This window comes from Euleptes europaea, chromosome 7, assembly GCF_029931775.1.
Source record: "Euleptes europaea isolate rEulEur1 chromosome 7, rEulEur1.hap1, whole genome shotgun sequence".
NCBI classification, from domain to species: Eukaryota; Metazoa; Chordata; class Lepidosauria; order Squamata; family Sphaerodactylidae; genus Euleptes; species Euleptes europaea.
In genome coordinates this window covers 78,787,372-78,804,846 of record NC_079318.1, presented here as the reverse complement: position 1 = coordinate 78,804,846, position 17,475 = coordinate 78,787,372, and the positions used below count along the sequence as shown (strand labels likewise).

The following is a 17,475-nucleotide window of genomic DNA, read 5'->3' as shown; positions in this document are numbered from 1 at the left end:
GGCTGGGGTGACCATAGTCAGGCAAGAAAACACAATGGAATCGAACGCCACGGCAGTGGTCATAATTGCCGGAATGCATAGTTCCCTGGTCAATGGAAGAGTAAAACTTTACTGCCTGCTATTCTGAAGGAAGCCACGGCCCTCAATTTGCAAGACATGAGCAAGGCTGTTAAAGATATGATGTTTTGGAGGACATTTGATTCATGAGTCGGAAGCAACTTGACAGCACTTAACACATATTCTGTAGATACTTCTGCCTTGTAGTGTTTCTGTAACTTTGCTGACATAGGCTGGCTTTTTCTACAGGATCATCATTCCCAAAATGGAGGTAATTTTGCTGTAGTGATGGGATTGGGGTGATGCCTCCCAGGCCCCAAAATCTGCAAAGTACATCAGAATATTTGTAAGTTCTGGCAGAGTTACAGCATACATCTGATCTGAGATAGCACAAGAATGCATTTTTTTCTCCCCAACTACATAAAAGCTGAGGTGATTTTATCAGGGGGCAAAGCAATATGGGAGGAAAAACTGAAGGAGCCCCTTTTGTCCTGTGTTGATTCACCCCTTAAGAAAGTAGGCCCAGCAAACAGCATCTGGAAGAGAAAAAATGATTCCATAACTAAATTTCATGTTTCATTCCACTTCTGGTGAACACACTGCCAGTTAAGTAAGATGATAATTCCTAGCTCTTCTCTAGAAATTAAACACAACTTGGTCCATTAAGGGGGAAAATCTAATACCTTACAACTTTGTTATGACCAACAAGTCATAATTTTTGAGTGCAGCAGAACAGTAAGCTTGATGGTAAGTCAAAACAAAAGAGTTGAAAAGAACAAGAGTCCAAGAGCACCTTAAAAACTAACAAAATTTCTGGTAGGGTATGAGCTTTTGTGAGTCACAGCTCACCTCTTCAGATACAGCTAGAATGTGAGTCCTTATATCCTTAAGTAGAGAAGAGTGAATTAGACACCCAATGGCAATAGTATGTAAATGTCAAAAGCAAGTAAATGACATTAGCAGTCGTGATTGGACTAGGTGTGATATGCAGAGGGGTAGTAGGCATGGAGAAATTAGGATTAGTAATGAGACATGAATCCAAGGTCTGTATTCAGTCCAGGAGTACACATAGTCTTGGGCATCATTCTTAGTTGTAATTCAGCAGTCTCTAATATCCCTTTGAAAGAGAACTGCTACTCTTAAATCAGCAACTGAATGTCCTGGAAGGTTAAAATGTTCCCCCACTGGTTTTTGACCTTCCAGGAAATTCAGTTGCTGATTTAAGAGTAACCGTTCTCTTACAAAGGGGTTTCAAAAGATTAGAAAAAGAGACTGCTGAAGTACAACTAATAATGAAGCTCAAGACAATGCATTCTCCTGGATTCAATAGGGACTTGGGGTTCCTGTCTCATTACCAATGCTGATTTCTCCACACCAACTACCCCTCTGCCATTCACACTTGATCCAATCACGCCTGCTAATGTCATTTATCTGCTATTGCCATTTACATGCTATTGCCATTGGGTGTGTGAATTTACTCTTTTCTACTTAAGGATAGATGGACTCCACATTCTAGCTGTCAAAAAGGGCAAGAGTCCAGTAGCACCTTAAAGACTAACAAAAATATTTTCTGGTAGGGTATGAGCTTTTGTGAGCCACAGCTCACTTCTTCAGATACAGCTAGAATGTGAATCCATCGGTCTTTAAGTAGAGGAACAGTATGTAAATGTGAATAGCAGGCTTGATTGGATTTTGTTTTGATAAGTTGTATTTGGGTTTAACATTCAGCTTGCAGTCATGTTCTCTTGCTCTCAGTCTTTTTATTTTTTATTTGGGTTTAATAAAAGCAGCAGCCTGGATAGGCCAGCTTAACTTAAAAGTCAGGGTTTGGGAGCTTAGCTGGGGCAGCCACTTAGATGGGAGACCACCAGGGAAGACTGGGGTTGCTATTTAGAGGAAGGCAAACCATGGAAAAAAGTAAAAGCCAGATCTACACAGATCCTCAGGGTTTTTGTTTTTTTAAAAACAGAGCTCCCCCAAATCCAGTATCAAATCTCATGGGTTGCCATGAGTTGGTTGCGATTCTACTCCTTGGCATTCTTCTGAATAAAGGCATTCTGGGTATTGTTGATGTTTGGATTGTCTCCAGACGTTGCCGTTCGTTCAATCTGATCCTAGGCATGTTTACTCTGAAGTAAGTCGAACTGAATCACTGTGCAGAGATTTCCAGGCTTGATCTAAAGGAAGCTAACGAATGAATACAGAAATAATATATTTTCCCAGTGCATAGGGTCTCATTGCTATTTCAGCGCCTCCTCTATAATTGCAGGCTGAATAGAGGGAAGAATATTGTTGAAGGCTTTCACGGTCAGAGTTCATCCGTTCTTGTAGGTTATCCGGGCTGTGTGACCGTGGTCTTGGTATTTTCTTTCCTGATGTTTCGCCAGCAGTTGTGGCAGGCATCTTCAGAGGATTAACACTGAAGGTAAGTCTCTCGGTGTCAAAGTAATATATATAGTCAGAAGGGGGTTGAGTTTGAGCTGAGTCATTGTCCTGCAAAAGTATCAAAGGTAATGTGCTGATCATTGTCCTGTAAGTATCAAAGTAAACATGACAATGATTAGCACATTACCTTTGATACTTTTGCAGGACAATGACTCAGCTCAAACCCAACCCCTTTCTGACTATATATTACTCTTCCTACACTCCTGACACTGAGAGACACTGTCCTTCAGCGTTACTCCTCCGAAGATGCCTGCCACAGCTGCTGGCAAAACGTCAGGAAAGAAAATACCAAGACCACGGTCACACAGCCCGGATAACCTACAAGAAGGGGGAAGAATGCCTCTGAGTATGTGCGGAGTAGCCCTCCCTGCCCACGCTGAATTCCGCACCTCTTCCTCCCTCAGCCGGCAGGCAGTTTACATTCGCCTCGATCCCACTTCGAGGCCTTCCCCGTTGCTTGGCAACCAACGTCAAGCTGGCTCGCGCGCAAGTCCGCCACTCCCTCGACGCAGCTCTATGGTTTGTCACGCCCAATCCTCTCACTACTTCCTAGTTTTTTTTTTCAACTATCCATTTCCGGTCATCCTTTCTAGGTAATCGCTCGGCCAGTAGGCCGCGCGTGCCTCTATGGCCAGGGTCTTTGTTTCCTTCTAGCGATTCCCTTTCCGGCTGCAGCTCGCTAGCCTCGTCTTCCGGTCCCCCTCATTCCTCCCGGTGGGGACTCTCTGGTGTCTGGTTCCGGTTCCGTCTCCCGGTCTCCCTCCTCCTCTCGCTCGGTCCGCTTTTGCCGCCGCCGTGCGCTCCTTTCCTCCTTCCCTCCTCTCCCCTCGTCCCGCTTGGCGGGGCCTGGTCCTTCCCTTCGGCCGGCCATGGGGGCCTACCTTTCGCAGCCCAGGACGACCAAAAGCTCGGGGGACGGCGGCGGGTCGGGGCCGCGCCCGCTGTACTTCGGCTACAGCGCCATGCAAGGCTGGCGGGTCTCCATGGAGGTGAGGAAAGGAGGGGGAGGGGGCGTGGCCGGCTAGCCGGGCTCTCCCCGCTCCGGATTTTCTCCCATCTACCACAGTGTTGCAGATACTGGGACCCCTCCTGCTTTTCGCCCGGTTCTGGCCACTGCTTTCCCTTCGGGAGCCTGACCCGCTTCCACTGCCTTATCCCCAGCCTGAGGCTGGTCGAGGTTTCCTTAGTTTTTGTGGGCATCTAGAAGAAGCCAGGGCAGTGGTTTTGACCCTAGAATCCCGAGGGATTTGTTCCACGTGAGGAGGGGAGGGGCTACACCAGGTGCTAAATGTTGCTGCCTGTTCTGTTCAAAAGGTCTGTGGTAACTCCTGAAGCATTCCTGTTTGGAAAGGTGCCCCCCATACTTTTAGCATGCATGACAGCTGTTCCTTGCCTGCTTTTTTGATCTTCCCCATGCTTAAATTGCAGCTTTCCCCCATTTGATGATTTTGCCCTCTCTTTCAGGACGCACACAATTGCATTCCTGACCTGGACAGCGAGACGGCGATGTTCTCCGTCTATGATGGTCATGGAGGTAAAAGATCCTAGGGAATAGTGCTTGCTTGGTACAAATAGCTGTTGGACATATACAGCAGTATCTTGGGGGCCAAAAATAGAGGTGTACATGCACATATCCAGAAATATAGAGCTGACCCTCAAGGGTCATTTAGTCCAACCTTCTGCATAACGTAGGAAATGTGCAACTACCCCCCCTCGTTCCCCCAGGGACCCCTGTGCTATGCCCAGAGGAAGGCAAAAAACTTCCAGGATCCCTTGGCCAATCTGCCCTGGAGGAAAATTTCTTCCTGACCCCAAAGTGGCAATTGGCATTACCCTGGGCATGTAAGAAGGGGCCATGAGAGCTGAGCACTGACTCATCCCTTCCTGCCCGCCCTGTCATGATCTACCTAAGTTCACAGAATGAGCATTGCTGTCAGATGGCCATCTAGCCTCTGCTTAAAAACCTCCAAAGAAGTAGAGCCCACCACCTCCTGAGAAAGCCTGTTCCACTAAGGAAACACTCTGTCAGGAAATTCTTCCTAATGTTTAGCCAAAAACATTTGATTTAATTTCAACCCATTGGTTCTGGTCCGACCTTCTGGGGCAACAGAAAACAACTCTGCTCCATCGTCTGTGACAGCCCTCCAAATACTATGAAGACTGCTATCGTATAACTCCTCAGCCGTCTCCTCTCCAAGCTAAATGTACTGAGCTCCTTCAACCTTTCCTCATAGGACTTGGTCTCCAGATTCCTCGTCATCTTGATTGCCCTCCTCTGGACATGTTCCAGCTTGTCAACATCCTTCTTAAACCGTGGTGTCCCAAATTGAACACAATAGTCCAAGTGAGGTCTAACCAGAGCACAGTAAAGTGACGCCATCATTCGCGTGATCTGTACACTATACTTCTGTTGATGTAGCCCAAAATTGCATTTGCCTTTTTAGCTACCGCATCACACTGCTGACTTACATTCCGGGCATGGTCTAATAAAACTAGATCCTTTTCACATGTACTGCTGCCAAGACAAGTCTTCTCCATCCTATAATTATGCATTTGATTTTTCCTACCTAAATGCAGAACTTTACATTTATCTCTGTTGAAATTAATTTTGTTAGTTTTAGCCCAGTTTCCCAGCCTGTCAAGGTCATCCTGTGTCTTGACTTTGTCTTCTACTGTATTTGCTACCCCTCCCAATTTAGTATCATCTGCAAATTTAGTGAGCATCCCCTCTATTCCTTCAGCCAAGTCATTTACAAAGATGTTGAACAACACAGGCCTTAGGGCAGATCCTTGAGGCACTCCACTTGTCGCCTCTCTGTAAGAAGATGAGGGACCATTAATGAGCACTCTTTGGATGTGATCTGTCATTGGAGGCACAGGTCACAGCCATGGCCTGGATGGCTTTTTACCATCTCCGGCGAGGTCCGGTGGTTGGCGCCTTACCTCTTCCACCCTGACTTGGCCACGGTGATCCATGCAATGGTCGCCTCCAGACTAGATTACTGCAACTTGCTCTACGTGGGGCTTCCCTCGATGCTGATCTGGAGGCTCCAGCTGGTGCAGACCGCCTTGGCAAGGGTCCTTACTGGGACCCCACTGTGGGCACATATTAAGCCAGTGCTTTACCAACTGCACTGGCTCCACCTGGAGTATTGGATCAGATTTAAGGTGCTGATGATGACCTTTAAAGCCTTATATGGTCTGGGACCTTCGTATCTGCGGGACCACCTCTCCTGGTATGCTCCCTAGAGAACATTAAGATCTTCAAACACAAATCTGCTGGTGGTCCCTGGCCCAAGGAGTGTCCAGCTGGCCTCGACCAGGGCCAGCGCTTTCTCTGCCCTGGCCCCTGTCTGATGGAATAGCCTCTCTAGTGAGACCAGGGCCCTGCAGGACCTTTGGGTTTTCCGCAGGGCCTGTAAGGCAAGAGCTATTCCACCAGGCCTATGGTTGAGGCCAGCTACTTCTTTTTCCATCAATGCTGGCCTTCCTACCCTGCACAGCCTCTCCGCCCCCTCGAATTGTTATGTTTGGGGAATGTGGAATACAGCAGGCTGTTCTGTGGCCTATATATCACACTAGTCGCGCATCAGAATAATATTATTGTATGAGCTATTTTTAATTACTGTTTTAACTGTTTTTTAAATTATATAATTATGTGAGTCGCCCTGAGCCTAGCCTTGGCTGGAGAGGGTGGATTATAAATTTGATAAATCAATAAATACAAATCACCATAACAGTAGAAGGATCCAAATATCAGACTGACTAAGGCAGAGTAAAGCCATTGGGCCTTGTAGCCAGTACTGCTCTCTGGACTTTGGGGAGAGAAATGCCTTTCCCCAGCCTATACCACCTGAGATCCTTTAACTGAATTCCAGACATTGAACCTGGGACCATCTGCATTTAATTCTGCTGTTGAGTCTGCTGGGGATGGTAAGAGGGGGCTGGTGAGCATGTGGTGGCAGTGGGAGGGAAGAGTACGGCATCTTCCCATTCAAACTGAGGCCAACTTGCATTGGACTAATCTTGCACTGCTGTGCTCTTGTGCTGTGTTTTGTTTTTCCATCCCCACCCCTTGCAAAGGAGATGTCAGGGTCAGTGGCCACAGACGCTTGTGCCGTGTCCACTGGCTTTTGTTGGGCTTAGCCAATTTCATTAGTCCGGGCAGCCTGTCTGGTTGTCCCCTGTTAATTGGGTATACAGTGTGATTCTTGGCGCACTTTAGTGAAGAAGTGGTCTCATTACCTGTGTGATCAGCAAGCTGCCTTTGACCTAGTTGAGGCATTTCCTTTCCTCTCTGGCTGTGGGTTGGGGCTAGGGCAAACAGACTTTTGATTGCTCTTTCCTGGAATCTAGGGGAAGAGGTTGCTCTATACTGTGCCAAGTATCTCCCAGAGATCATCAAGGACCAGAAAGCATACAAGGAAGGCAAGTTACAGAAGGTAAGGCTGAAGAGCTTGATCCAACAGCATCTTCCGAGGGCCATCTGGTCATTGTACTTCTAGCAGCTTCTACTTACCATTTTGCAGATGTTATGGCCAAAGGAGCTGGGCATTGAACTCTTCCAGACTTGCATAGTGAGACAGTTATTTTTAGAAGTTCTAGACCTCTTTCGTATGTTGCTGCCCAGGAATTAAGATCACAGGGAGAGGTCCTCTTGACTGTCCTATCTATCAAAGAAATTTGTTTGGTGGGTACACAAGAAAGGGCCTTTTCAGTGGCAGCCCCACAACTATGGAACAACCTCCCCAGGGAGGTGCACCTGGCTCCCTCACATTCAATCTTTAGGAGGCAGTTGAAGACGCTTTTATTTAGGACCATATTTGATTAATTTGCTAGCCATCCTAATCTGTGGTAAATTTTGTTTTATGAATTTTATACCTATGCCAGAGTGGGGCCAAATTGTGGGGCTTGACACCAGAATCTGAGCCACATAATAGCTCAGAGAATCTTTGAGCCCCTGCATTACCAATTTTGCCTTGCTTCTAAATTGTGACTTTCTTTTCTTCAAAGGGGCAGCTTTCAAGTGGCTTCAGCCATAGCAGTTTTCACATAGAAACTAAGCAGAATGGGGTTAGCTGACTTGCAGAACTTGATATTTCTCAAAGGCTGTGAATCCTCGTTGTCCCCCATTTTGGTTTGTTGCAAACCGGGGCTTTTTCACTTACGTCATTGTCTTTGTGAACTTGGTACTGTTAATTTTTTTTGCCTGCTGATTTTGTGTAATAAACAAGCAAAAAACAGCCTTTGAACCCTCTGTGGTCTACACTTAATTGATGAAGTATACAGGTTGATAAAGCTTTAGCGGCGAAATGTGTTTTTGTCATCTGGAGAGCTCATTCTATTCTGTTATTTATCAAGCCTATGATGGTTTTCAAGACTCAGATGCAAGGCTCAGCATTTTTTGTGTCATTCACAAACTGAGTTTATCGGACACAGCTGAGTAATTTTGGACTACTTTGTGGACTGCTTCCGGTTGCTCTGGTTGCAGATTGCCTGTTCATCTGCTGGATGTTTCTTATTTGTGCCTATTAGTATTGTATTTTTGTTAGTAATTGGTTACATTGGCATTTGTGTTGTTATATTCTTGATATTGAGTCATCATGCTGTTTTTTGCTGATTTATTACCTATCACTCAGCACAGGTCATTTTTGTTTTTTTATTAGTGCTGATTTTGGGTGGCAATATGATCCTCCTTGAGCCGTTGAGAATGAAGAGAAAGGCAGACCGACAGTATTTGAAGAAATAAATAAATAAAAATAAACCTGTTCCCTGAGTTTGGAGTAGCATAGCCAAGTTGCACTTTAAAATAAGAATTGTCTCGTGCTGGCTTAGTGCACAACCCCTTTAAGGCATTTTTTGGCTATCAGTCAAAATGGTGCTGTTGCAGTCCCAACAAAACGTAAACAAAGCCAGCAGTAAGACTTCAAGAAAATACAAGTCCTTCTTGGCAGGATCAGAGTAAAGGTGTGAGTCTAGCACTCTGTCTTCAACCCTGGCTAGAAACCTGCTTCAGCACCTCCCACCATTCCCCCTAGACTGCATAGTCTGCTCCTTATAGTTGAGTCTGTAAATGGTTTCTAAGGGTATTGAGATGCTTCTGGGGACTCAAAGGAATCGTGCCGTTAATTGCACTGGGCTGTTCTCCAAAGCTGTTTTCCATGTAGTTGCTGCCTTGACACACAAGGCTCTCTTCGCTGTTCTGCCTCTAGGCCCTCGAAGATGCCTTTTTGGCCATTGATGCCAAGCTGACGACTGAGGAGGTGATCAAGGAGCTGTCGCTGATGGCAGGGCGGCCCCGACAAGATGGAGAGGAGAAGGAGGAGAAGGTGGCTGATGAAGATGACGGTGAGCAAAGCAGCAGCTTGATGCCCAGTCATGGGTGACCTGACAGTGAAGTCAAAATATCTCTGTAGGATCAGTGTGTGGGTGGGGAGGTCCTGTTGCACAGAATCAGAAGGGGGGAGCAGCTCTACCCCACTGGGATTCAGAGCCTGCCAGTGAAGTGGCCCATGTTCTTTCATGCACAAGTGGGACCAGAGCTGTGTCTCTATAAACACAAGATGCTGGCTTAACTTAAACCCCCCGTAGTCTCAGTATTTCCAACTGCGAAAGGCTGTGTCTCTTTTGGGCCTTAGTGTAGACAATACAGGATTGGTTGGACCAAATAGAAGGCAGCTCAGGGAATAATGGGTGCTTGCAAGTTCTTGGGTGTCCCCAGCTCCTGCATTGTATGGGAAAGGATATCTCTGCTTTGGGGAGGAGGGTGGAGGTCTATAAATTTATGCATGGTTTGGAGAGAGTGGACAGGGAGACGTTTTTCTTGCTCTCCCATAATACTAGCACGCAGGGTCATCTGCTGAAGCTGGAGGGTGAGAGATTCAAAACAGATAAAAGGAAGTATTTTTTCACACAACGCATAGTTAAATTGTGGAACTCCCTGCCCCTGGATGTGGTGATGGCTGCCAGCTTGGAGGGCTTTAAGAGGGGAGTGGACATATTCATGGAGGAAAGGGGTATTCATGGCTATTAGTTAGAATGGATATTAGTCATGCTGCATACCTATTCTCTCTAGTATCAGAGAAGCATGCCTATTATTTTGGGTGCGGTGGAACACAGGCAAGATGGCGCTGTAGCAGTCGTCTTGTTTGGGGCTTCCTAGAGGCACCTGGTTGGCCACTGTGTGAACAGACTGCTGGACTTGATGGGCCTTGGTCTGATCCAGCAGGGCCTTTCTTATGTTCTTATGGAGTGGACAGCATGTTGTTCACATGCTGCGTAGAGTGTGGGGTGCATTTGTTCTGTAAATTTGAGCCAGGGGAAAAAGGCTGAGAGAAGCCCAATGTGATATTGACAATCAAACTCACATGAAGCTGCCTTATACTGAATCTGACCCTTGGCCCATCAAAATCAGTATTGTCTACTCAGACTGGCAGCGGCTTTCTAGGGTCTCAGGCAGGGGTCTTTCACATCACCTACCTGCCTAGTCCCTTTAACTGGAGATGCCAGGGACTGAACCTGGGACCTTCTGCATGCCAAGCAGATGCTCTACCACTGAGCCACAGCTCCTCTGAGCCCCTTTCCCCTCATCCATTCAGTGGACAACGAGGAGGCCGCCTTGCTTCATGAAGAGGCCACAATGACCATTGAGGAACTGCTCACTCGCTACGGCCAGAACTGTGTCAAGGGCAAGCTGGGGCCGCCAGGTGGTGAGCAGGGCCCAGAGGATGCACGGGAGGAGCCGAGTGTGAATGGCGAGGTGGGTACCGAGGAGCTCTCTAAGCATTGCCAGGAGGAGGAGAAAAATGGCAAGCTATGCCTTGAGTCCACCACCAGCACCTCCCCAGGTCCAGATGCTGCTGGCGGAGGGGACGCCAGCGCTCCCCCGAGAAAGGCAGCCGAGGGAACAGCCCCTGCGGCAGGTGAAGCTGAGCCTTCCTGCTCCTCTGCAAGCAAGAGCCAGCGAACCACCAAGTCCAAATTCTTTGAGGACAGTGAGGAGGAATCCGAGGAGGCGGAAGAGGAGGAGGAGGAGGAGGAGGAGGATAGCGAGGTAACCTCTAGCTTCAGTTTGGCAAGGAAAGGAAGGGGTCTTGGTCTTCCACAGTTGGGTGGGGAGAGGGAGCTTTGGGACCCCAGCTGCTTGGTTGACAGGCAGGTAGTTCTGGTTGGCTTTGTGGGAAAGCCATCAGCTGCCTCCAGGACCTTCCGTTGCCCTCCACTCGGTCTGATTATTTTCTGGGCTGGAGGAAACTTGGTTGGCCTTGTGAGAGGGCCTCCTCCCTTCCCTCCGGACCTGCTGGTTGTTCTACACCCGGTCTGATCGTTTTTGGGGTGGAAACACATTTCTGCTAGGAATGTAGCGAGGATGAAGACGGCTACAGCAGCGAGGAAGAAGAAATTGAGGAGGACGAGGACGACACAGAAGAAGCGGAGGAGGACGAAGATGAAGACATGATGCTTGCAGGCATGGATGGAAAGGAGGAGAAGGTCAGTGCTGTAGTTGGGGGAGGGAGGTGGGGGAAATTCTGCCATAGTTGCCAAGAGAAGTTACGATCTCACCTGAGGCAGCTTTGCTTCCCTCGCTCAATGTGAAGTGCAGCTTGGCAAACAGAGGGTAAATGGGCTGCATTGTCTGACAGGGGGCATAGTGGGGGGGGGGGAGAACAGCTGTCTGCTCTTGGCCTGGTGGCAGGAAGCATCATTTCAGCCAGCCTCGCCCTCCCGTATTTGGGGAGCGTCTCACGCCCTTCTTGGTCTCCAGCCCGGCTCAGATAGCGGCACAACAGCGGTGGTCGCCCTCATCCGGGGCAAGCAGCTCATTGTGGCCAACACCGGGGACTCCCGCTGCGTGGTGTCGGAAGCTGGCAAGGCCGTCGACATGTCCTACGACCACAAGCCCGAAGATGAGGTGGAGCTGGCCAGAATAAAGAACGCCGGTGGGAAAGTGACCATGGACGGCCGGGTAAACGGCGGCCTCAATCTCTCTAGGGCCATTGGTGAGTGTTCTGCAGCTCCGGACCTGCAGTAAGCCTGCACTCCAATCTTTAACAGTGGCCTTAGTTTCTCTCATGCAACCATCCAGCTGCCAGCCATCCTCCCTTGACCCAGATCTGTGCAAGTGGCAGTATGTGAGTAGGGAGGGAAGGTGCTAGGTCAAGGGGTAAATGGAGGGGGAAGCCTCTCTTAGCAGACTAAGGGCCATCTAGGCCGGAATTCTGTTTCTAGCTCTGGTCACGGAAGCTGAAAGCACAGCTGGTTGGATCCTGACTAAGTTTTCTACTTACAGAGGGCACTTCCATTAGCAGAACAGAACTTTATTTCTAAAGCCCACTGATCTCCCCACACTGCTGCTCCCGGTGGTGATGGCAGACCCTCGGGAACTTTTAATGATACGTCCTAACTGTATATTCTGGATTTTGTATTTCTGTGTGTTTATCTCTGTATTACCAAGCTTATTGAATTTGTTTTGCTCGTGACCTGTTGGTCCGCGAGCATAAAGGACAGAAATAAAGGAAATAAATAAAAGACCCTCAGGAATGACATGAGAGGCAAACGTAGGGTGTGCAGCAAGACGAGTGACTGGTGGAAAGGGCACCTCCTCTTCTGTTAACAGGAAATTTAGTCTGGATCTCAGTCCAGAAGCAGGGCATGAAGGAAACAACCTTCCCTTGCTGTTACGTCCCCCCAGCAGCTGGTGTTCAAAGGTATTCTGCCTTTGAATAAGGAAGCTCCATTTGACCATCATTGCTAAACTTGAGATTGTCACACTCCCTTTTAAAACATCTAAGCCAGTGGCCAATACTATAGTGAATGTCAGCTGTTTTGTTTGGCATTTGGTTGCCCTATATGGAAATGCTGAACAATATGTTTTATGCACCAGATTCTCTGGTGGTGGGGCAGGGCTGTCTGTGTGGCACAACCTGCCCCCAGAAAAGTGCCTTCAAGGGAAGGGAGCCCCTCCTGCGCACCTCTCCCATGCTCCTTTCTTACAGGAGACCACTTCTACAAACGTAATAAAAATCTACCTCCAGAGGAGCAGATGATCTCAGCGCTGCCAGACATCAAGGTGCTGACAATCAACGATGACCACGATTTTATGGTCATTGCCTGCGATGGCATCTGGTAGGTGGGGGCTGGGCAGTAGCACAAGTTCCATGGCTGGGTTGGGAAAGGGGGGGGATAGGGGAAGGGCCATGGCTCAATAGGTGGAGCACCTGCTTGACACAGAGAAGTCCCAGGTTCAATCCCCACGTTGAAAGAACCAGGTAGTAGATGATAAGGGCCTTTGCTTGAGACTGCTGCCAGTCTGAGTACACAGTATTGACCCTGATGGACCAAAGGGTCTGATTCAGTGTAAGGCAGCGTCGTGCACACGTGGAATAATGGCACTTCCTGCTCACGTTTCCCATCTCATCCCAGTCTCCATACTCATAGAACAGAATCATAGAGTTGGAAGGGGCCATACATGCCATCTAGTCCAACTCCCTGCTTAATGCAGGATCAGCCTAGAGCATTCCTGACAAGTGCTTGTCCAGCCTCTGCTTAAAGACTGCCAGTGAGGGGGAGCTCACCACCTCCCCAGGAAGCTGATTCCACCGTCAAACAACTCTTACTGTTAAAAATATTCCCTAATATCCAGCCAGTACGTCTCCGCCTGCAATTTATACCCATTATTGGGAGTCCTATCCTCTGCTGCCAACAGGAACAGCTCCCTGCCCTCCTCTAAGTGACAGGCCTTCAAATACTTAAAGAGAGTGATCATGACTCTGAGGGTGTTGCTAAAGTGGACTGAGCTGTCCCTAGCTGACTCCTGAGGCCAGGGAGTAGACAGTACTATTAACCCAGGAAAGGTGAGGCTGCAGAGCTTGAGGGATGGAGGGGTGTAAGAGTAGCACTGCGGCGCACACACCCGCTTTTGATTACTCCCTCCTCTTCTCCTCCCACCCAGGAATGTCATGAGCAGCCAGGAGGTGGTGGATTTTGTCCAGTCCAAGATCACTGAGAAGGACGAGAATGACAAGCAGCGAACCCTTTCGTCCATTGTAGAAGAAGTGAGTTCTGGAAGGGAGAGGGCCAAGGGGGCTGGGAGATGTGTGAAAGCTGAAATGAGACCCGCTTGCAGAAACCTTCCCCTTTGTTCGAAGCAGCATCTCTGACAGCATTCTCAGTTCTGAAATGCTTAAGGTGGATAGCTGCTGTTACTCTGTTGCAGCTCCCCCAAAAATCCCGTGATATGCAAACGCATTGTGGCAGAACCCAGAGCCTGTCTTGGGAGCCGGAGCCCATTTTGTCAAATGCATATTGTGTCATCTTCAGTGGAAAGTGTGTGGCATGTCTGCGCTACAAAGTGGTGGAAAGTGCTGTCAGGATGCAGCCAACTTATGGCAACCCCATAGGATTTTCAAGGCAAGAGATGTTCAGAGGTGGTTCACCAGTGCCTTCTTCTGCATAGCAACCCTGGACTTACTTCCTTGGTGGTCTCCCATCCAACACTAACCAGGGCAGACTCTGCTTAGCTTCCGAGGTCTGACAAGATCTGGCTTGCCTGAGCCATCTGCTACATTACCATGCAAATGAAAACGAGATCCAATCAGAAGCATAAAGATGTGGGTGGAGTGGTCCACACCTTTTTGGAAGGAATCTTTTATGCCTTTGACTGAATCTTGTTTTTGTCTGCGTGGTAATTGTAGCTCACCAATCTTCTGAACAGCTTGCCCTCCCTTTGTAATGCCCTCTGTCCCCTTGTATCAATTTCTGCTGACTTTAGGAGAAGCACACGTCATACATCTGACACAGTGGACTCTGACCCATGCAAGCGTCTTCCCAGTTATAACTGCTGCTCTTTGCAGTGGTTTTCTTTCGACCACCAGATAAAGTATTACATCTTGGCAAGTTGCTATCTAAAGTTGGTTCTTTTAACGATCAGTGTTATCAGGGTCTGACTGAGATTGTAGGTGGCCATCCTGGGACTGCAGGGCGCTTGGGGTCTGTTGCTATTGCTAAAGCTGTTTAGGAACACAGTAAGCAGGAAGTCTTAGAATCTGTAACGGGGTGGGTGGGGTAGCTACCCCAGAGGCATTACAGTCCACCAGTCAAAAGGCCTGATATTGTATGTCCATGATCACTTCTGTGCCTAAAGAGGACACAATACCCTCAGTCTCAGCTCACCAGATTAATCCCACGAAGCTTGTTCTGGGTTCCCGTTACACTTGTGCATTCGCTTCTGGTTGAGCACGGGCACGTCTTTGGGTGAATTAGTGGAGACCACTGTGCCATGTATGCTCCTACTGGGAAGAAGTCCATGGGCCGCTTTACAACAGTCAGTAACGATGAGACTCATTCTCTGCTGCTTCTTCTCCCCCAGCTCCTGGACCGCTGCTTAGCTCCTGACACATCAGGTGATGGAACAGGCTGTGACAACATGACCTGCATCATCATCTCATTCAAACCCCGTCCTGGCCAGGCCCTCCCTGCCGAGGGCTGCAAACGGAAACTTGAGGACAACACGGCAGCGGCTGCCCCTACGGAAGAGAGCTGCAGCAAGAAGGCCAAGCAGGACTAGTAGCCAAGTTGGGCTGGGAATTGCCCAAGCTCTCCCTGGACTCTTGTTTTTCTAAGCAATGCTGAACTCTCGATGCCTGATTTAGGCCTTTTTTTAGCCTTAGGGAGGCCGTTCGTCTGTGTCATTGCAGGGGGTGGGGTGAGAGGTTGGGGTTCATGTTGGTCCCGCTGTTCTTTGAAACCATTCCAAAGAATGAATGGCGGGGAGGGGCAGGGCCTGGCCAGTGCCCAGAAGCCTCCCCTCCACCTACCTTGCCCCACAGTGTCTCCGTGTGGTTGTTGCAATTTCCGTGCCTGTGATGTCTTCTGTCGGCAGGAAGCAGTTGTCCATTGTGGAGGTTTCTGATCTGCACCCCCCCTCCATTTAAAGCCCTTCTGGTATTATTTGTGGGACTGGCTGCCCTCTCCCCCACCCCCCAAAATGAAATTGGCCACCAGGCCCCACTCTGTGTTGTTCACTTTCAATGACATTTTTTTCAAACTAAAAGACCAAAAACTGAGCAGTCCCTCTGTGCTTTTTGTAGGGTCCTTTCATGGAACTTTGCATCTGTCTCACAGGGAGAAGTGTTTGTTTGGGGGGGGGGGGCAGATGTTCTCTGGTTCTTACAGCCTATACCTCATCTCTTAAGCCTCCAAAATGTGTACTGACTGGGAGATGTACTGTATTTACATGAAAGGAAGATGACCCTCCCCCAAATGTTATACACAAAAGTTTTTTTTTGTTACTGTACATAACTTCTAACTTGTGTGCAAATGTAAGATGCCCTCCTTTTTCTTGATGGCACACCTAGGGGGAAAATTAGGCATCCTTTTATGTAAATACAGAACAAGAGTAGGCACGCTCTTGGAATCTCTTGTCCCCTGAATCCTGTAGTGGTCCATCTCCAGCAATTGTTAGCTACTGTACAGATCTTTCCAAATGTGGAGAGATGGGAATATCGGGGAGTTCATTTTCCAGTATCTGATAATCCAGATACTTACCTCTGAATGTGAGAGATCATATTCTTTAGCTGTTGTGGTTAAAAGCTATAGATAAGACTCTTTATAGCTTCATGGTGATCACCACCACATTTTGTGGTGGGGTATTTTTAAGGTTACCCCTAAATACTTGACTCTTTATTTGGAAGGAGTTACTTCAATCCTGTGATCAGTGTGGTCGCCCCTTCCTAGCTGTGTGATTTCTTTTTATTGAGACTGGAACTATACACAGTATTTCAAATGCTTCTTCACTATAAATGTTTGAGGAGGAAGGGCATTAGGGTACTAGCAATGTTTATTTTCTCCCTTTCCCACTAGACTCTGATGTGGAATTTGCTGTTTTTACTGCCACTTACTGAATCATTGTTTTTAGTGAGTTGGCAACCACAATCCATAAGATCTCTTTTTCTAGTCAGCCGCCATCAATGTATATGTAACGCGTGGCTTCTTGGCCCATATGTGCATTGTTTCATACTTGAACCTCATTTGCCATTTGGTTGCTTCTTTCCCCAGGTTGGGGAGAGGCTTGTAGAGCCGTTTGCAGTTTGTTTGGGCTTTCAGCACCCCCAGGTAATGTTGGTCCCAACTCCAGCCTTGGTTCCCTCAATGCAAACCCCTCTGCCATTGCTGGCTACCACCGACTGCCCTCCCAAAGGGCTGCTAAGCTTTCACTGAGGTACAAAGCTGAGCTTCAGAATGGCCTAGAGTGTCCCTCCCTGTTCCATTTGCAGCAAGACGTCCAGGCTCCATTGTTCTCACTGTCAGAGGTTTGCAAAGCAGCAACCCGCTAACTCCTTTCTGAACCATGCTGAAACTCAGCGTTAGGTCAGAGGGATTCCCTGCCTTCTCCCAAGATTTCTGCATCTCATGCTGGCTTTGTTAATGCAGCAACGTTAACGACGGTGCCAGGTCTGAAAAAGTCCTTGCCCTTCTCCAAACTCTTCAGAATTTTAAAAAAGCCTGCCAAAGCATGGACCCCTGCTCACCCTGCCTCCAGATCATGAATAAACTAATTAGTAACATTCTCAATGTAGTACTTTGGGGAACTCATGGCTTGCTTACCTCCGTTGTGACAAACTCCTGTTATCTTTACATGTCTGCTTTTATTTAACATACAAGCCTGCCTATTTCCTGACTACCTTCTGCTTCCTGTTTCTCAGCCAGGGGCTGGGTCAGAGCTGGCAACCAAGGAATTTCGTAGCGAATGGTCACTCTGAGTGGTCGGGGCAGTGTGCATGTGTGTGCGCATGTGCTGTCTGTCACACCCTTTCCCCCAAGAACCTCAGGGCAGTATACATGGTTCTCCCTTCTCCATTTTGTCATCTCAACCACCGTATAAGTTGGGCTGAACAGGTATTTGAATTCAGACTTCCCTGGTCCTAGTGCGACAGCACCATTCTGGTTCTCAGAGTCATTGTCTTTATAACACCA

The 17,475-nt window shown here is 48.1% G+C and overlaps 1 protein-coding gene across 1 annotated transcript; it reads left to right on the top strand.

The window, feature by feature from the left end:
* Nucleotides 1-3,310: 3,310 nt before the first annotated feature.
* PPM1G (protein phosphatase, Mg2+/Mn2+ dependent 1G) lies at nt 3,311-15,566 on the top strand. The gene is made up of 10 exons (XM_056853138.1): nt 3,311-3,491; nt 3,967-4,036; nt 6,859-6,944; nt 8,715-8,850; nt 10,101-10,555; nt 10,858-10,992; nt 11,267-11,501; nt 12,498-12,627; nt 13,454-13,556; nt 14,870-15,566. The coding sequence occupies exons 1-10, from the start codon at nt 3,372-3,374 to the stop codon at nt 15,065-15,067; spliced, it is 1,668 nt and encodes a 555-aa protein (XP_056709116.1). The 5' UTR covers nt 3,311-3,371; the 3' UTR covers nt 15,068-15,566.
* The last annotated feature ends 1,909 nt before the right edge of the window (nt 15,567-17,475 follow it).